Genomic DNA, 17,391 nt, shown 5'->3' on the forward strand with positions numbered 1-17,391 from the left:
AGTGAAGTAGCAGCTTCTGGTTATAATATTCTGCATAAAGACAGGTTAACAAGAAAGGGTGGAAGAGTAGCAATCCTCTCCAAAAATCACCTAATACTTGACCATCAATATATATCTATCCCTGACTTTGATAATTCTGAACTTCTGTTTGCCAAATTAAAGATTAACCCCAAAAAGCACATTAACATCATAGGAGGTTATATTCCACCTGGTAGAAATATCCCCACCTTGGAAAATTTATTCCATTGGATCACCACATCACTACCACAAGAAACTATCCTGCTAGGTGACTTCAATATTGATGGCTGAACTGCTCCTCACAAAATCCAGCAGACCACCTTAACCTCCAAAGTTAAATGCCAAAAAATGCATAGTCATACCCTTCGGGAAAAACAAGGTTACCCCTAGCTACCAAATAGGTGGCACTGAGCACAGAAGAGGAAGAGGGACTCAGGACTCAGGTTGATAGTAGTGTGTCTGTCATTCGATGTAGCCAAAGCCAAAGTAGTTAGGAAGACCTTCTACATTGCCCATTATCATGAAGGGGATTCTCCATCAGATCAAAGGACTCATCAGTCTCCTGTACTCATCCATCAGACTCATGATTGATGTTGACCCCCCCCCATTGAATGTATCTGACCCGACACTTGCAGCAGCTTGAGAGGCCACAAAAGTTCCTCACCAAAACCAAAAGGGGTCTCAAACATCTGTCCTATGCTGTCGACTGAAAAGAACTCCAGCTCTTTCAGTCGCCATCGCTTGCCCAGAGGCCTAACATTTGCCTAACATACAAGGCCATGTCAAACCATGTCATGATGAATATGCTTTCTAGGCAGAATTCAGATCGATCCACGGAGACCACAAGGCGAGACTTTTAAGCATGACACTTCAAGGGATAGATTCATCACCCAAAGACTCCCCCTCAGGATAATGTCAATCCTGCAAATGTGCGGCAGATGTGGAGAGAATGCCCTGCATATGAAATCTTGACCAATGGATGGAGATCAAAAGATGGGAGATAGATTATATAAGGAGTGGGAGATATACATACAGAATAACAGCTCGATAGAGTAGGACAGAGGTAATGCCAAGGTAAGGGGTATATTCCCCATAAATCAAGGGGGGCATAAGCCACAAAACTATGGGCTAGGCTTCTATGCCTATATGAACCTATGAACCTATAAGATTCTTCCAACTAATCACATCTCCTACTAGGACTGAAAAATCTTCTAAACGACAGTCAATCCTTGACTGGATTTTTGTTAGCAGTCCTTCCCTAGCATTTCAAACAGGCTGTATTCCCAGTAGCCTAAGTGACCATCACCCAAGCTTTCTACTTCAAGCATGCACTCCCCAATCCATCCAGACCACATACTGCTAATCAGAGACAAAAGAAACTTTAACTCAAGCAATTTCATTTCTGCAGTAAATAGTTGCAACTGGGATTCACTAAAACAACTATCACTAGAGGATGCAATAAGCACCTCCAATACTACCTTCCTAAATGTAGTAAACCACCACTCGCCACACAGACCTATCAGAATTAAACCCAATTATGCACCTTGGCTGACTAAAGAATGTAGATCACTATTAAAGGCTAAAGACAAGGCATGGGAACATCTTCACAAAAATAAAACCCAACTAGCTGGACAAAAATTACTTGAGTTGCATAACAAAGCAAAGAAATTAGTGAAATCAGATAAAATCAACTACTAGCACAACATTCAGAATATACATTCAAAACAGCTTCAAAAATTTTGGACAGCTATCAATAACATACTTCATCCAGGTAATTCAGCTACCCCTAACCTAACAACAATTAACAATTCTAACAATATAGCAAACCAGTTCAATAAATACTTTACAGAAACTATTCAAGCCCTGGCAAACTCTCAGAATAACATCAACAACCCCACATCTCCGCTTCCCCAACTAAGTACCTCCTCCCATAATAATATCCCACACTTTAGCTTACACCCAGTATCTGTTAAATACATTTAAAAAACCCTTAAAAAAAACTGAAATCAACCACATTAGCTGCAATTAATCTTTCTGCTGACTTTCTAAAAATTGCCACTGATGCTATATCTTACCCAGTAGTCATTCTTATAAACAGGTCCATATCTGAAAATCATGTTCCCAGTATTTGGAAAACCTCCCACATACTGCCACTACACAAAGGAGGTAATTCCACAGACTTCACAAATTACCATCCTATTCCCATCCTATCAACCTTGTCCAAAATACTAGAAAGAGTAGTCCATACCCAATTAATGAACCACCTTCTCACTCACAAACTGTTATCACACACTCAACATGACTTTCGACCATATCACAGCACCACTACCGCACTAATGTCCTTTACTAATATTGTTAAGCAACATAGGAATAATGGACAGTATGTATCTTCAATATTCTTAGACCTGTCCAAAGCCTTTGATATAGTAGATCACAATAAACTTATTACATTCTCTCCACCTTAAACATTAGTAACTGTAGTATCACATGGTTCCAAAACTACATAACTGGGTGACTACAAGCCGTTCAGTGGCAAAATCAACTCTCCCCTCTTCTCACAGTTCTCGAAGGGGTTCCTCAAGGCTCCATCTTAGGTCCTCTACTTTTCTGTATATTTACCAACCAACTCAGCACCTCCACACCTCATTCTTCTGTAGTTCAATATGCAGACGACTCTACCCTAATATGTGCAGCTCCACACTACAAGATCTCCATACCTTAATCCAAGATTCTTTCCTGTCTGTCAAAACATAGCTCACTAACTCCAAACTCATTCTAAATCCTAATAAAACTTAACTCCTTCTCTTCAGCTTAATTAGACATCTCTCATCTTCACACTTATTTACTATCTTGTCCGAAAATAAAACCGTGATCAACACAGTACCACACACTAAACTGCTTGGGGTAGAAATTGACAATAACCTAAAATTTGGTATACACATAGCCCAAGCCATCAAGAAGGTCCACAAGAAACTTGGTCTCGAATACCGTAACAAACTATTTCTAACAAAAACCACAAAAGCTACCATAGCCCATACACACCTCCAATTAACCCTCCTCTGTGCCTCCACAATACTAGCCAACCTTTGCAAAACAGACTTAATCAAACTAGAAACTTGCTATAATAAAACAGCAAAATTTACAACACCTCCTATAGGTCACATCACTGTACATGTCTTAAACAACTAAATTGGCTTGAACTTCCTTACCTTCCATGCTTTAACCAACTTCCCCTTGCACACACAATTCTTCAACAACATGATAAAACTCCTGCTCTCCAAAATATTATACTTTCATACAAAAGCCCTCGCTGTCTCCTCTCTGGTAACCTATACCTTTTAGACACAACCAAGGCCAACAACCTTGCAGGGAATTCTCTCTTCTCAAACTACATTCCTAAAATATGGAATAAACTTCCAACCCTTGTAACTGCAAATAGCTTCATTTCACAATTTAATAGGCTTCTTAAGTCATACTTCAAAGACACTTGGCTATGCCCTTGTAACACTCCTGGATAGACACCCCCCCTTACTCTCTCTACTAACCTGTAGGTAAACTGCCTTTATGTATCTCTAAATTGTATTGCTTACTGTGGTTGATACAGTCCTTATTGAATGCTCATGTGAATGTATCTAACTGTAGAGCTTATTCTTTACATATCTCATCTTTAATAGTAAGGTAATTCATGGAATAGACATTTGTGAATCTCTGCTTAAATCGTTTAACTTTATTCACTGTTTCTCCCATATGTGTCTATGAAAATGTACTACTTTTTACTGCTGCTTTCTTCTTGTCTATGTGTTTGCTATTCCTGGTATTTGTGTTTGTATTTCAAAATTGTACATTTTTATTACTGGAGTTTTCTCCACGGGTCTCAGATGAAAAAGGACCTGTGCCCAGTGGGACTTTCCCAGTAAACAAATATAAAATAAAAAATAAAATAAAATAAAAATAGAGATATAGGAATTGTTTGATCCAGTTCTCTCTCTTTCCTCTCATATAGAGATCCAAGTTAACAAAGTATTAGGACAACTTATAACACATACAATCTCCTTATTCAGGAACCCAGATGCTCCACAGTCATCAGTGTACTTATTCCTAAGATCGGATACAGATTGCTTGTTTCTGTTGTAAACTTAATTGCTAACACAACATCATTACAAATCACCAAGAGTGAAGTACTACACTTGACCAACCTAGCTAACAATAAAAAAACACCGCTGCACTACAGTAAAGAATGGTAGATGGCTTACAGTTTTAGGAAGAAATGCACTGCTGCTTGGCATTGTCATTTACAAGCTCCATGCTTTCCACCTTTAAAAACTAGACTCTTTACTAGGGATTGTAACTGTACTCTTAGAAATACAGTTAGACAGACCCCCTTACAAATTAGCCACTACTGAAAAAGCCTTCGCTAGAAATGCACCTTCCATTTAGAACAAATTCTCAGAAGGAATAAAATAAGTGAAAAAAACTTACTAGTGTCAAACTACAACTAAACATATCTGATAATGTAGCATTCCTGGAAGTGCTTCAGAGATGTAGGCTAGAAAACACCTATAAGGGAAGGGGCAATTATATGCCAAGAAATTCTCTATAGTGCCTTTTGGGAAAACTGCCACCAAGGTTAATTACTTCATTGATAGGGCACCCATAAGAGCTGACCCAGTAGACAGGGAGCTGGAAACATATGTAGACAGTAAACTGGCCTTTGAACAACATGTGGCCAAGGTTGTAAGAAAATAATTCTGTATCACCCAGCTTATATGTAAAGGCATGGCGTCCAGGTCCAAGGACTCTAACTTTATGCAGCCTTTGCCATACCCATCACTGAGTATAGTGCTTCCTTCGGCATGTACCTGACCAGGCATATGCAACAGTTGGAATGCCCTCAAATAGTCCTTACCAGAACAATCCAGGCTGTATAACACATTGTTCTATACAGATTGCCTTAAAGCCCAATCTCTTTACTCTGTCTCTTACAGGTTACTAAGAGGCAATCTATGCCTGGCATACTAGACATCCTCGAATCCAGCTCTGATGGACTTTTTACACATCCACAAAATGAACAGCATCAGAACCACTAGATCCAATGATTTAAATTTTGCTTGTGACTTAAATAAGACACATTGGTGAAACAGATATGTGTCTAAGTGGATACCTATGTTCTGGAACAGGCACCCCATCAATGGGAAGCAGAGTTCATCTCTAACCCTATTTAAGTGTAACCTTGACCAATGGATGGGAAATCAGAAATTCACCCTGAAGCTTCACCCAATGTCTCTGATAGACAGAGGCAGACAGTTATGCCCAAACTAACATACTGTCCCTCATAACTTCTAGAAACTTCTTTACTAACATACCCCTCGTAATAAATGCACATGATAAATAGGGACACAATTGGGTTGGATTGCATGGCTAGGCTTATAAAGGCCCTGGTGTTCATTAGCCTAGTATATTACTATGAACCTTTATATTCCATCTGTTGGCTTTATTATATTCACTGAAATGCTTCTTTTGGAAAGGGACTGTAAGTTAAGTTGCTGTGTAAGTAGTGAACTGTATATACCTGAAAATTCAAAATGTTCTGTTCTTAAATAAAAATTCAATCATGTACTGCATCTACAACTGTGCCACTGCCAATGCCTAAGTAAATAGTTTTACATTTATGTTGTGTTACAATATCTGGCCTCTGTGGCCCAGGTCGTGACATAAAAGGGTCCATGAACCAAACCAGTTCACCTACCCTGTTAACAAATGTTAAATGCATAAAAATTATATATATGCAATTACAATATATATATATATATATATATATATATATATATATATATATATATACTTGTGCGTGTGTGTGTATATGTAACATGTACATACACATGCATATGCAATGTGTATGCATATGTGACTATATACTTGTGTGTGTGTGTGTAACATAATATCCAAGCCAAATGATAAAAAAGCCACATAGATGTGCCCTTTTTTTGAGCTCTTCATTACAGCATAATTGGATTGTTTGGCTATACTTTGGAAAGACAAGAGTTTAAGAGAAATCCTGAAGTCTTTAAACATTAAGGTCTCTGCAAAATATCATGGATAACCTCCAAGTCATAGGGTAAAAAGGTCACACAGATAAACCGTTTTGTAAAAACTCCAAGGAAAACATAGCTAAGCTGGAGTCTTCATTGTATAAAAGGCCTGTGGGATACAAGCAAATGATCTCTTAAGGACGGGTTCCTGTTGTATTGTCGACAGCTTAGGCTGTTGAATGCTTATACATCGACACCTAATTGTCGAAAGCTTACAGTAGCGAACGGCAACTTTTATTGAATTCTTTCTTCGGGAAAGAATTTGCGTGGCCGTTATCGGGGATTTGCCCTTTTCCCACTGTAGAGTGATCTCGGAGTTGGTATATTTAGTTGGGGGTTGGGGGTGGGGGGTGAAGTCCCCCACTATATTTGGGTGTGTTTGTTTATTTTGTTTACGGACGACCACTCGAATTCTTTTCAGAGGAAAGAATTTTATTATGTGGCCATTTGCTATTGTAAACTTTCGCCGGTTAGGTGTTGATGTTTTTGGATTCGACAACCTAAGCTGTTGATGTTATGATATAGACGCTTAAAGACATGCCAGTATTTCAGCTACAAGCTTATGACTTTTCACTTTTGTTTTTTTAAGTTTTACTAAATCCTTCAGGCCAGTAAAGCCAAACCCCACTAGCTGCAGGCATGCCATGTTTTGCCTTTTCCTGAGTTTTTCTGTGTAGCATAAATAGATACTTTTGCTGTACTTTGGAAGGAGCATTTGCATATTTCCCATAAGCCTCCACTACAGGATGTTGAAGGTATTAATCAGCTGGCTATTACTGCTTGTTTATTGCAGGAAACCTGCACATTAGCCACACCATTTGATGATTGTAACTGGAAACTAATTCTGAATTATATTTTGACAGGATTTTGTTTTTTGGATAAATGATTATATTATGTTATATTCAAGTTAGTGGCAAAAATAGATAATAAACCTGTGGAGTCTGGTGTTTAAAAAGCATTCAGCAAACTACCTCTCGTCCAGTGGTCCATTTCTTTTTACCTCATGTCTCCTACACTTGCATGTGCCCTTTTGAAAGCCTCAATCAATTCTGCATCCACAGCCTACTCAAAAAATGCTTCTGTGAATTATCTGCCTATTGTCCATTCCAGTTGTCCAAAGTGCTTTTAGTGAAGAAGTATTGACAATATACTTTCATGCCCCCAGGGAGTAGTTGGGCCCTATGGTTTGCTTACTCTATCTCACTCCCTCTCCTTTCTTTAGGACACCCCCTCCATATCTCCTTGATATGATAGTGTGATCTAAATCAAACCCTCTCAATCTCTTCTGTTCACTAGTAGGAAGTTGAACTGTTTTAGATATTGGTAGTATGTTTTCCAAGGTTTCCCTTTACCATAATACACTCTGTTCCCACAATGTGACATTTTGTTATAGTTCATTTTCTTTCAGGCCATTTCTTCATTCATTTTGAATGGGAGTACTCCGAGCTACCTCATTAAGAATCTCGTGTCCTCTACAAGCAATCGCTAAGATGGTTAATTTTTTTTTAAGTGTAAGAATTTTTTAACTAAATCACTGTTATATCCAGAGACATTAGTCGCTCATGCTTGCATTGATACCTACTCAACTGTTGGCAGTTTTCAATAACATAGCCAGTTTCATTGTGTTTTAGGATCTTTGTCTTCTTTCTGTGGCACTGTTTTCTGCACTATTTGATTCAACAAAAATATGAGTGAAGTATGTATTCCCAGGTACTCGTGTCAGCTTTACAGCCTCTAATGGGAGGAGAGGAAGGCAGGATTTCAGTCATTTTGATGTGTGGGCTTTTTCCTGAATCAGAAGTATGAAATGTAATGTTAAGTGCAGTGTAGGTACCAGTGAGGCAATTTCCTGAAGAAATATAATGTGAAATTTTGCATATTTAACATCTATATACCACAGCAGCTGTAGAGCAACAACATGCCTAAGAAAGAGAGAACCAGGTAAAGCATTGTTTATTGAAAATGGAAATGTGGGAACCATTTTGTAGAGAGGAAAATATATTCTGGGATCAGGGAATGTGCTTGACATGCAGTTTTCCTTTAAAATTGTGGTGGAATGTACAAAACTGAGGTATTTGTAGTCATTATTTTTATTTTTTGTTCTGCTTATTTTCTAGATATGCTAGAATGTACTTGCTGCCCCTTGAAACAGATGCTTATTGTTCTAAGGCCCTGGAGATCCAGCCTCAGTTAATGTTCAATGAAATATTTCGAATTCCTGTTCACCCAAGTGAATTGAGATCAAAATCTTTGCAGATCTATATATGTTCCGTTGGACATGGAATGCAGGAAGAGACACTGGTACAAGTTTTTCTTTTTTATAATTTTTATGGCCGAGAGATACAGAGAGAGTGAAAGAGAAAGGGCGACTGTATGGTGAATCACATATAATCATAGTTCTAAATGAGAGCATTTCATAGCAGTAGATATTGAGATGTTCTCCAAACCTTTGATAGTGTCATAGACACCGACACTCACAATGTTTGATGTTTCATTATGCAAGCAGTCTGAATTTTCATTTTTCATGAGTGAAAAATCAGAAGATGACACAAGTTTCCATATCTTACTTAACTTGTAGTGGAGTGGTTATGCCATTTGAAGGAGGTGTGGATTAATAAGCTTTGCTCAGATTTTGTTTGCATATGCTAGAAAGTGTGCAGAGTGTATGAAAAAAGAAATTTGTGCTGTGGCAAACATGCCTATGGAATGTGTGCCTGAATTTGGCTTTGTTGCATACCTGATATAAAGCGATTAGCTGCCTTTAAAAAATGGACATAGTATAAAATTGCACATTCCATCATATAACTTTAAAGTATAAAGCATGCACCATTTCAGTACAAAACTGGGCAATTACACCATGCACCATTTTGGTGTAAAGGGCATTAAATCATACACCATTTCAGTATAAAGTACAGTACATTTGCTGGAAAGCAGGAGGAGCCAGTAAAACTCTGTAATACAGCCTTTAAGTGCATTCAGTATTCCACTTTCCCTGAATCCTTGTCTTCCCAGTCTCCACTGCCCAGTGTCCTCCTTATTGCCTTTATGGAGTATGTCTCCACCTTCCTTTCTGGTATCCCCTCTGTATGTTCACATTTATTTCCATGAAGATGTGCTTTCACAGGTCCAGAGACTCATTAGTCCATGCAATCTGCAGTTTGTGTATTTTCCTCCCTTCCTTTTCAGGGCAATTCATTCAGTTCTCTAGGACACTGATGTTATGGCCCCCATCTCTTCTAGTATCTCATATTTGGTCCTATATGTTCCTTTGCCTCCAGTGTACACCTGTGGTGTCTTCCACTTAGACTCTTTCCAGCAGTCTGATTTCACTCTCTTTCCAAGGTTTCAGGAACTAAACACAAGAGTCAAGTTGTGGCTTGACCAGTGAGTGATAGAGCAGAAGAAGCAATGACCTCTTTACCAGTTCTCAACATCAGTTCTAATCTTCCCTGGCAAGTAGTTCACAGTAGCATTGTTGTAACACAGGTGCATTATTATGTATTTATGCACTCTGCCTACTTGATTACCTCTTCCAAGTATTTGCCTAGGCTCTCCCTCAAATCTTTCAATGCTGTACCTAATTTTTCATCATCAGTAGAAAGCTTAATCCTGATGTTCTTTGTGTTTCACTGTTGCAGTCATTACATTTGGGAAATCTGCTGGCAGGTTGCCCTCAGTTGGCCTGATTAACAAAGTCTTGGGTCCTGCGTCAGTTGCTGTCCCTTCTTCCATGATGTCAGGGGGTATAAAACATGCAGCCGATGCCATTACATCAGTCTTTCTTGCCGCGCGGTGCCTGAAGAAGAAACAGTTCGCAAGTGTCAGTTGGCCGACTCCTGAAATTTTCGTTTTTGAGTTTCAGAAACGAAGTCTTCAACTAAAAGCTAAGTACCCCATTGGGGAAACATTTTCTTGCTCCTTACCAATGTCAGTAAAAGTTAATAATTGCATTACTTGTGGGAAGCAAATACCTCATAAGGATTTTCATTTGTACTGTATTCCTTGCCTAGGCCCTGACCACAACGTGCCTTGCTGTCGGTTTTGTGCTAAATTTAATCAACGTATGATTAAACGTCGGTATATTTTTGCTTCTAAATATTTTGGCTCAAGATTTAACTATTCAGAAATGTTGTCGGTTAGCAATCCGACTACCTTAATACCTAAAAAACGTAAAGAAAAAGACAGAGACAGGCCGTTGAGGTCTAAAACCGATGACTCTTCTCCTAAGCCAGTCGCCGGTACTCAGTGAGGTGCTTTCGCAGCCCCTGATACCCGCTACTTCTGATTTGCAGGCCTCTACTGAGACCCATTCGGAGTCCGGTATGCCGTGAGATGCTTCAGTTATGGAACCCGCGGATGTCTCTACCTTAGATGGGTCCGGAGACGCTGTGCAGGCACCGGCTTCTGAGGGTGTTTTCAGGCCTACAGATTTGTATATTAGACCGACACCATCTTCAAAACTAAGGCCAAAATCTAAATCTATGTCTAACAATACAACGCCTGGGCCACATGTGCAGGCCCCTATGCCTAAAAAACAAATGATCAAAATGGCTGAAGATTTAATTACTCTGATCAGAGGTAGCCAACCCCCTCCTTCTAAGAGGCCTAGGCAAGACATTGATTATGAATCTTCTGAACATGATTCTATTTCTTCTGACTCTTCTAATGAACAAGATTTGTCTATTCCTACTTATGAGGACTCTGATGCAGAGGATTCCATTCCTTCTGCCTCTCCCCCTGAGGATTTTTCTTTTGGGGAAACTTTACATGCCTTAAGGGAACATTTCCACTGGGAAAGTCAGGATTTCTGTGAATCTAAAAACTGACTTAGGGATTTTCTTCTACTTCCTCAGCATAGGCCTTTGGCTATACCTCCTGTTCTAGACATTGTTGATGATGCTTTTTCAGAATCTAGTATGTCTCCTGATTCTCTGCCTCCGGCTCCTTGTAAGCCAGACAGATACTACAGGGTTCCTGACTCCCATAAATTTCTTTTCAAAAACCCTGTTGCTGATCCTGAAACCATTTCTCAGGGTCCCAAAGGCATTAAGGCCTCTTCTGCCAAAAATCCTACTCCTTCTGATAGAGATTCCATGGCACTGGATAGATGGGGTAAGAAGGTTTACACATCTGCAACCTTGCAATCAGGGCTTTAAACTGTCAATTTCATATGCTTAAATATCAACAGCATATCATGGGGCTACTTAAACAGAAAATGATGTTAATCTCTGACTGTGTGGAAAACAAAGAATTGCAGGATTTATTGCATTCAGCTGAACAAGTTGGAAAACATACGTTGCAATGTGGTTTTGATTCTTTGGAGGCCTCTTGCAGGGCTGCTGTAACTGGCTCTGTGCTAAGAAGGCATGCTTGGCTCAAAGAGCAAACTCTGCCTGACCATGTTAAAGCAAAAATGTTGGATGCTCCTTTACAACAGGACCATCTCTTTGGTAATAAGGCTGAAGAAGTGTTAAAAAAGATGGAAGATAAAGCTAAATCTATGATGTGAAAGATTTCTTACAAGTGCAATCTCCAAGCTTTAGTAGACACTGGCCTACTAAGAACTGGTCCTTTCCAGTCCCCTCAAGAGCCGCTCAAGTCAAATCAAGACATTCCAAAGGCTCTAGGTTTCAGTCACAAGGAACTTTTAGAACAAAACAATGGGGTGCCTCCACCTCCAAATCTGTAAGCAACAAGGCACCTCCCTATGGTAAACAGTCTCAATGACTTCCCTCTACAATCACCAAGCACTTACCTCTTAGCCACCCCTTTGGGGGGAAAACTAGCACTTCATGCATGAAACTGGCAACTTATTACCCAGGACAAATGGGTTTTAAATATAGTATCCCAGGGATACAGATTTCACTTCCACACGTTGCCAATCCCAAACAGATGGCCAGATCTGCCCCCAAATCAGTGGAAGAGGCCCAAAAACAAGTTCTGTCTCTCATGAACATGGGGGCTATTCAACCAGTTCCAAAAGAGGAAAAGGGACAAGGTTTCTATTCCAGACTTTTCCTGGTACCCAGAAAAGACACATCATGGTGTCCAGTTCTGGACTTATCCACTCTAAACACATTTCTGGTCATACCAAAATTCAAGATGCTGACTCTTCAACAGTTACTACATATGCTAGGCAAAGATGCCTGGTTGGTAACTCTAGACTTAAAAGAGGCATACCTGCATATCCCAGTCAGGGAATCTTGCAGAAGATACCTCCATTTCAAAGCAGGCTACTTGCATTACCAGTTTTCTGCACTGCCCTTTGGCTTATCTACTGCATCCAGAGTCTTCACAAAGTGCCTGGCACCAGTAATTGCATTTTGCAGGCAAAGAAATATTCAGATATATCCATACCTGGATGATTGTCGAATTCAGGCAGAAAACAACGACATTCTTCTAAAGCATCTGGCGTTTGTAAAAAGGGTTCTAACTTGTCTAGGGTACACCATAAACGAAAAGAAATCACATCTGGTACCCTCCAGATGGCTTACCTTACACCAGAAAAGCAAATTCAATTGATGACTTACTTCAAACAGGTGGCCACAAAAACCCTGCTATCTGCAAGACAAATTCTGCAGGCCTTGGGGTACATGACCTCCTGCATTCTTCTAATTCCATATGCAAGACTGCATATGAGGAAACTTCAGTAGTACTTAAAAAGTTTATGGAGTCAACATTGTCACTGCCTGGAAACAATGATTCCTATTATACCTTGCCTGCAACTGTAGTTCCTATGGTGGGCAGAGGCCTGCCACCAAAACAAGGGCTGCCATTCACTCCACCCCCTGCCGCCCAAACCCTAACAACAGATGCATCAGACTATGCTTGGGGGGGCTCATCTGGCAGGGAAGTGCATTCAGGGCAAATGGAGCCCAAATCAAATGCACCTACATATCAATCAGAAAGAGATGCTAGCTGTACAGAATGCTCTGACAGCCTTCAAGGACTACCTTCATCCAGGACAATTACTGATAAAGACAAAACACCACAGTTATGTGGTACATAAACAAGCAGGGGCATACACATTCCTACCCCTTTTGCAGACTAGCCATGGCATTGTGGAACATGGCCTTGACCTATCAGATACAACTACAAGCTCAGTTCCTGCCAGGAAAGCTAAATACTCTGGCAGACGAACTAAGCAGAAAGCTTATGGACCCACACGAATGGAAACTGGAGCCACAAGTTTTCAACATGTTGACACGCAAATGGGGGAACCCAGACATAGATCTTTTTGCCTTACCCCAGGACTATCAGTTGGACAAATTCTGAACAAGAATTCATCACAAAAAAAGCTTGGAAAGTGGATGCTCTATCGTTCAGCTGGAAAAACCTATCAGTCAATGCTTTTCCCCCTCTGCCTCTGCTCTCCAAAGTTCTATTAAAAGTCAAACAGGACAAACCAAAAATGATTCTGATTGCTCCAGACTGGCCTCGCCAACACTGGCACCCAATCCTACACAATGTGTCACACCTTCCTCTGTGGCACCTGCCTCAGACACCTTACCTACTGTCTCAGCAGAACTACCAAATTCTGCACACTCAGCTCCAAACTTTGAATCTTGCAGCGTGGCTAATCAACTAATTTCACCCTTGGCATCCCTCAGAAAACCAGTGATGGATGTCATTTTGGAGGCTAGAAGACCTAGTATGAGAAAATCTTATGCTGACAAATGATAAGATTCTGTGCCTGGAACCAATCACAAGGAATAAGCACAGCAATGCCCAATATTCCTCAGATTCTGCAATACTTAACTGAGATGCTTCAAGAGGGCCTATCCTTTTCTTCCATAAAAATCCATGCCTCTGCCATTTTAGCTCATTACAACACAGAACCTCCCGTCTTCTCTCATTTTCTGCTAAAGCAGTATCTCAGAGGGGCCAAAAATTTAAGACCTCCCAGGAGAGCAACAACTCCTGCATGGGACCTCAATTTTGTTTTGGAAAAACTCACTCTCCCTCCTTTTGAGCCAGCCGCTACTGCATACATAAAATTTCTATCCTGGAAAACAGCTTTCCTTTTAGCAGTCACTTCAGCTAGAAGGATTTCAGAATTACAGGCTCTTATGGCAGTGGAGTCTTTCATTATTTTTCATCCAAACAGGGTGGCTCTCAGGACAAATCCATCATTCATGCCTAAGGTGGTATCCAGTGTGGCTCTTAAGCAGAGCATTCATCTGCCAACTTTCTTCCCCAATCCACAGAACAAGGGTGCGTGGATTCTGCATTCATTGGATGTACACAGACAACTCAGATTCTACTTAGGATGAAATTGCTAAGAAAATCTGAACAACTATTGGTGACATTTGCTGCAGGGGCAGAGGGAAAGGCTATTTCAAAGCAGACTATTTCCAAATGGATAAGCCATTGTATTCGTTTCTACTATATGCACCATGGTAAACCTATCCCCAAGGGAATCAGGTCTCATTCCACCAGGGCTGCATCTACTTCTGCAGCCTTTCTCAGAGGGGTTCTTTCCAGAAACATTCTAGAAGCTGCTACCTGGAGCTCAGTTCATACGTTTACCAAGCATTACCATCTACCTCTCTACTCTAAATCCAGAGTTGGCTTTTCCACTGCCTTCCTGCAGGGCCTTATAGCTGCTCCTAATGCTGTATAATTCCATCATCCCAACCATAGCTTTGGGATTCTACCCAAATGTAATGACTGCAACAGTGAAACACAAAGAACATAGTACAGTTGTGTACACTTATCATAAATGTAGATGTTCGAGTGTATTCACTGTTGCAGTCCTGGTTACCCACCCTCCAGCACCCTGTTTTTCTCGTACTATACCTCTCCTTTCTTTTACTATGCTTAAAAGCCTTTTTGGGTGTATTTGCTTTTATTTGGAGGTATATTGTTTGTGCTTTGCATTACATACTTATATATATATATATATATATATATATATATATATATATATATATATATATATATGTGTATTTTTTTTGCTCCCCATTTGGGGGGCACCTGACATCTGGGGCAAGAAAAAGTGATGTAATGGCATCGGCTGCATGTTTTATATCCCTGATGACCTGACGTCATAGAAGAAGGGACAACAACCAACACAGGACCCAAGACTTTGTTAATCAGGCTGACTGAGGGCAACCTGCCAGCAGAACACCCAAATGTAATGACTGCAACAGTGAATACACTCAAACATCTACATTTATGGTAAGTGTACACAACTGTACTTTCTGTATTCCCGCAGATATGTGTGAAATACACATTGAATAATACAGAACCAAAAACAGATACCTGTGTTATTCTGCTTGTCACTTTTCTTATTCTTGACATTGACCCCTTTCCCCACAACCTTATATCTTACTATTCAACCATGCAGAATCCGGTTCCGTTTTTTTAAACACCTTTATTGAATTAATCACTTAAGACATAGGAAAACATACATTTATATTAAAGAAAACAAACCATATTAACATGATGTTCATCGTGTTACACTGCTGCAGTCATTACACTTGGGTTATCCTGCCGTCAGGTGGTCCCTCAGTCGGCCTGAGTTCCAAAGTCTTGGTCCGGCGTCGGTTGCTGTTGCCTCCTCCTTGACATCAGTGCATCAGGGGTATATAAGATGCAGCCGATGCCATTTTCTTCAGTCTTTCTTGCCGTGCGGTGCCCAAAGCAAAAGCAGTTCGCAAGTGCCGGTCGGCCGACTCCAGAGATTTTAATTCCGAATCCAGAACCAAAGTCTTCTACAAAGCTAAGTACCCCGTTGGGGAAACTTTTTCTTGCCTCAGACCGATGTCAGTAAAAGTTAATAATTGTATTTCTTGCGGGAAGCAAATACCTCATAAGGATTTCCATTCCTATTGTATCCCGTGCCTAGGCCCAGACCAAGACGTCACTGGTTGTCGGCTTTGTGCTAGGTTTAACAAGCGCACTATTAAACGTCGGTTTGATTTTGCCCGACATTATTTTGGCAGAAAATTCAATTACACCATGCCGTCGGAACTTCCGATGACCGGAATGCATAAAAAGTGCAAAGATAAGGACAGGCATCCGAGGCCCAAAACTGACGATGAGGCCTCTTCTAGGCTGGTCGCCGGTTCTCCGGTTTTTAGCGAGGCACCTTCGCAGCCCTTAACGACCGCTTCTGCAGAACCACAGGCCGCCTCCGACTCCCACGTGGAGCTGGCTGGGCCTTCGGATGCACAAGTTTTTCTAGCCTACCGAAACTAACCCTTCAGAGGGAACCGAAGTAGCTGAGTAATCCACAGCTTCAGAGGGTGTTTTCAGACCTACTCAGTTAAGTATTAAACCCTCTGCAAAGTCTAAGCCTCCCTTAAAAACAAAGAAACAAATACAGCATTCTCCAGGACAGGCCTCCATGCCTAAGAAACAAATGCTCAAAATGGCTGAAGACCTAATCACCCTGATCAGGGAGTCCCATCCCCCTCCTGATAAAAGGCCCAGACAGGATGCAGACTATGACTCTTCCGACCAAGTGTCCATTTCTTCAGATTCATCCTCAGATCTAGGATATTCTTTACCTCCTTATGAGGATTCTGATGCTGAGGAATCAATTCCATCAGCCTCTCCACCTGAGGACTACTCCTTTGGGGAAACCTTACATACCATGAGGGAGCATTTCCATTGGGAAGGCCAGGATTACTCAGAATCCAAGAAAAGGCTCAGAGACTTCCTTTTATTACCTCAACACAGACCCCTTGCTATTCCGCCAGTGTTAGATTTTGTGGATGATGTGTATACTGAATCCAGCTTAAATCCTGACTCCTTACCTCCAGCCCCAGTTAAACCTGACAGAGATTACAGAGTCCCTGACTCACACAAATTTCTGTATAAAAGCCCTGTTGCTGACCCTGAAACTATTTCTCAGGGACCCAAAGGAATTAAGGCCTCATCAGCAAAACCCCCAGTTCCCCCTGACAGAGATTCCAGAGCATTAGACAGATGGGGAAAGAAAGTATATACGTCTGCAACTTTAGCATTGAGAGCCTTAAATTGCCAGTTTCACATGCTAGAATATTAGCAATTTTTGATGTCTCAGTTGAAACAAAAAATGCTTCCAGATTCAGATCCTCCTAATTTTAAAGAAATGCAGGATTTATTGCATGCAGCTGAACAAGTGGGAAAACATACTTTGCAATGTGGTTTTGATTCTTTAGAGGCCTCCTGTAGAGCAGCAGTTACAGGCTCTGTCATTAGATGACATGCTTGGTTAAAAGAACATACATTACCAAATCATGTTAAAGCAAAATTATTGGATGCACCTTTGCAGCGGGATGTGTTATTTGGAGTT

At 40.6% G+C, this 17,391-nt stretch overlaps 1 protein-coding gene across 2 annotated transcripts in view; it reads left to right on the forward strand.

Annotated features, from left to right (window-relative positions):
* The window catches only part of WWC3 (WWC family member 3), a 1,641,181-nt gene that overhangs the window by 1,333,585 nt on the left and 290,205 nt on the right, over positions 1-17,391 (forward strand). For both annotated transcript variants that reach the window (XM_044072574.1, XM_044072573.1), the window contains exon 15: positions 8,225-8,408. In XM_044072574.1, the coding sequence (XP_043928509.1) occupies positions 8,225-8,408 (184 nt within the window). The remainder of the gene's footprint in view (positions 1-8,224; positions 8,409-17,391) is intronic.

Source organism: Protopterus annectens, chromosome 5.part0 (assembly GCF_019279795.1).
Source record: "Protopterus annectens isolate FY-2018-M chromosome 5.part0, PAN1.0, whole genome shotgun sequence".
NCBI lineage: Eukaryota > Metazoa > Chordata > Ceratodontiformes > Protopteridae > Protopterus > Protopterus annectens.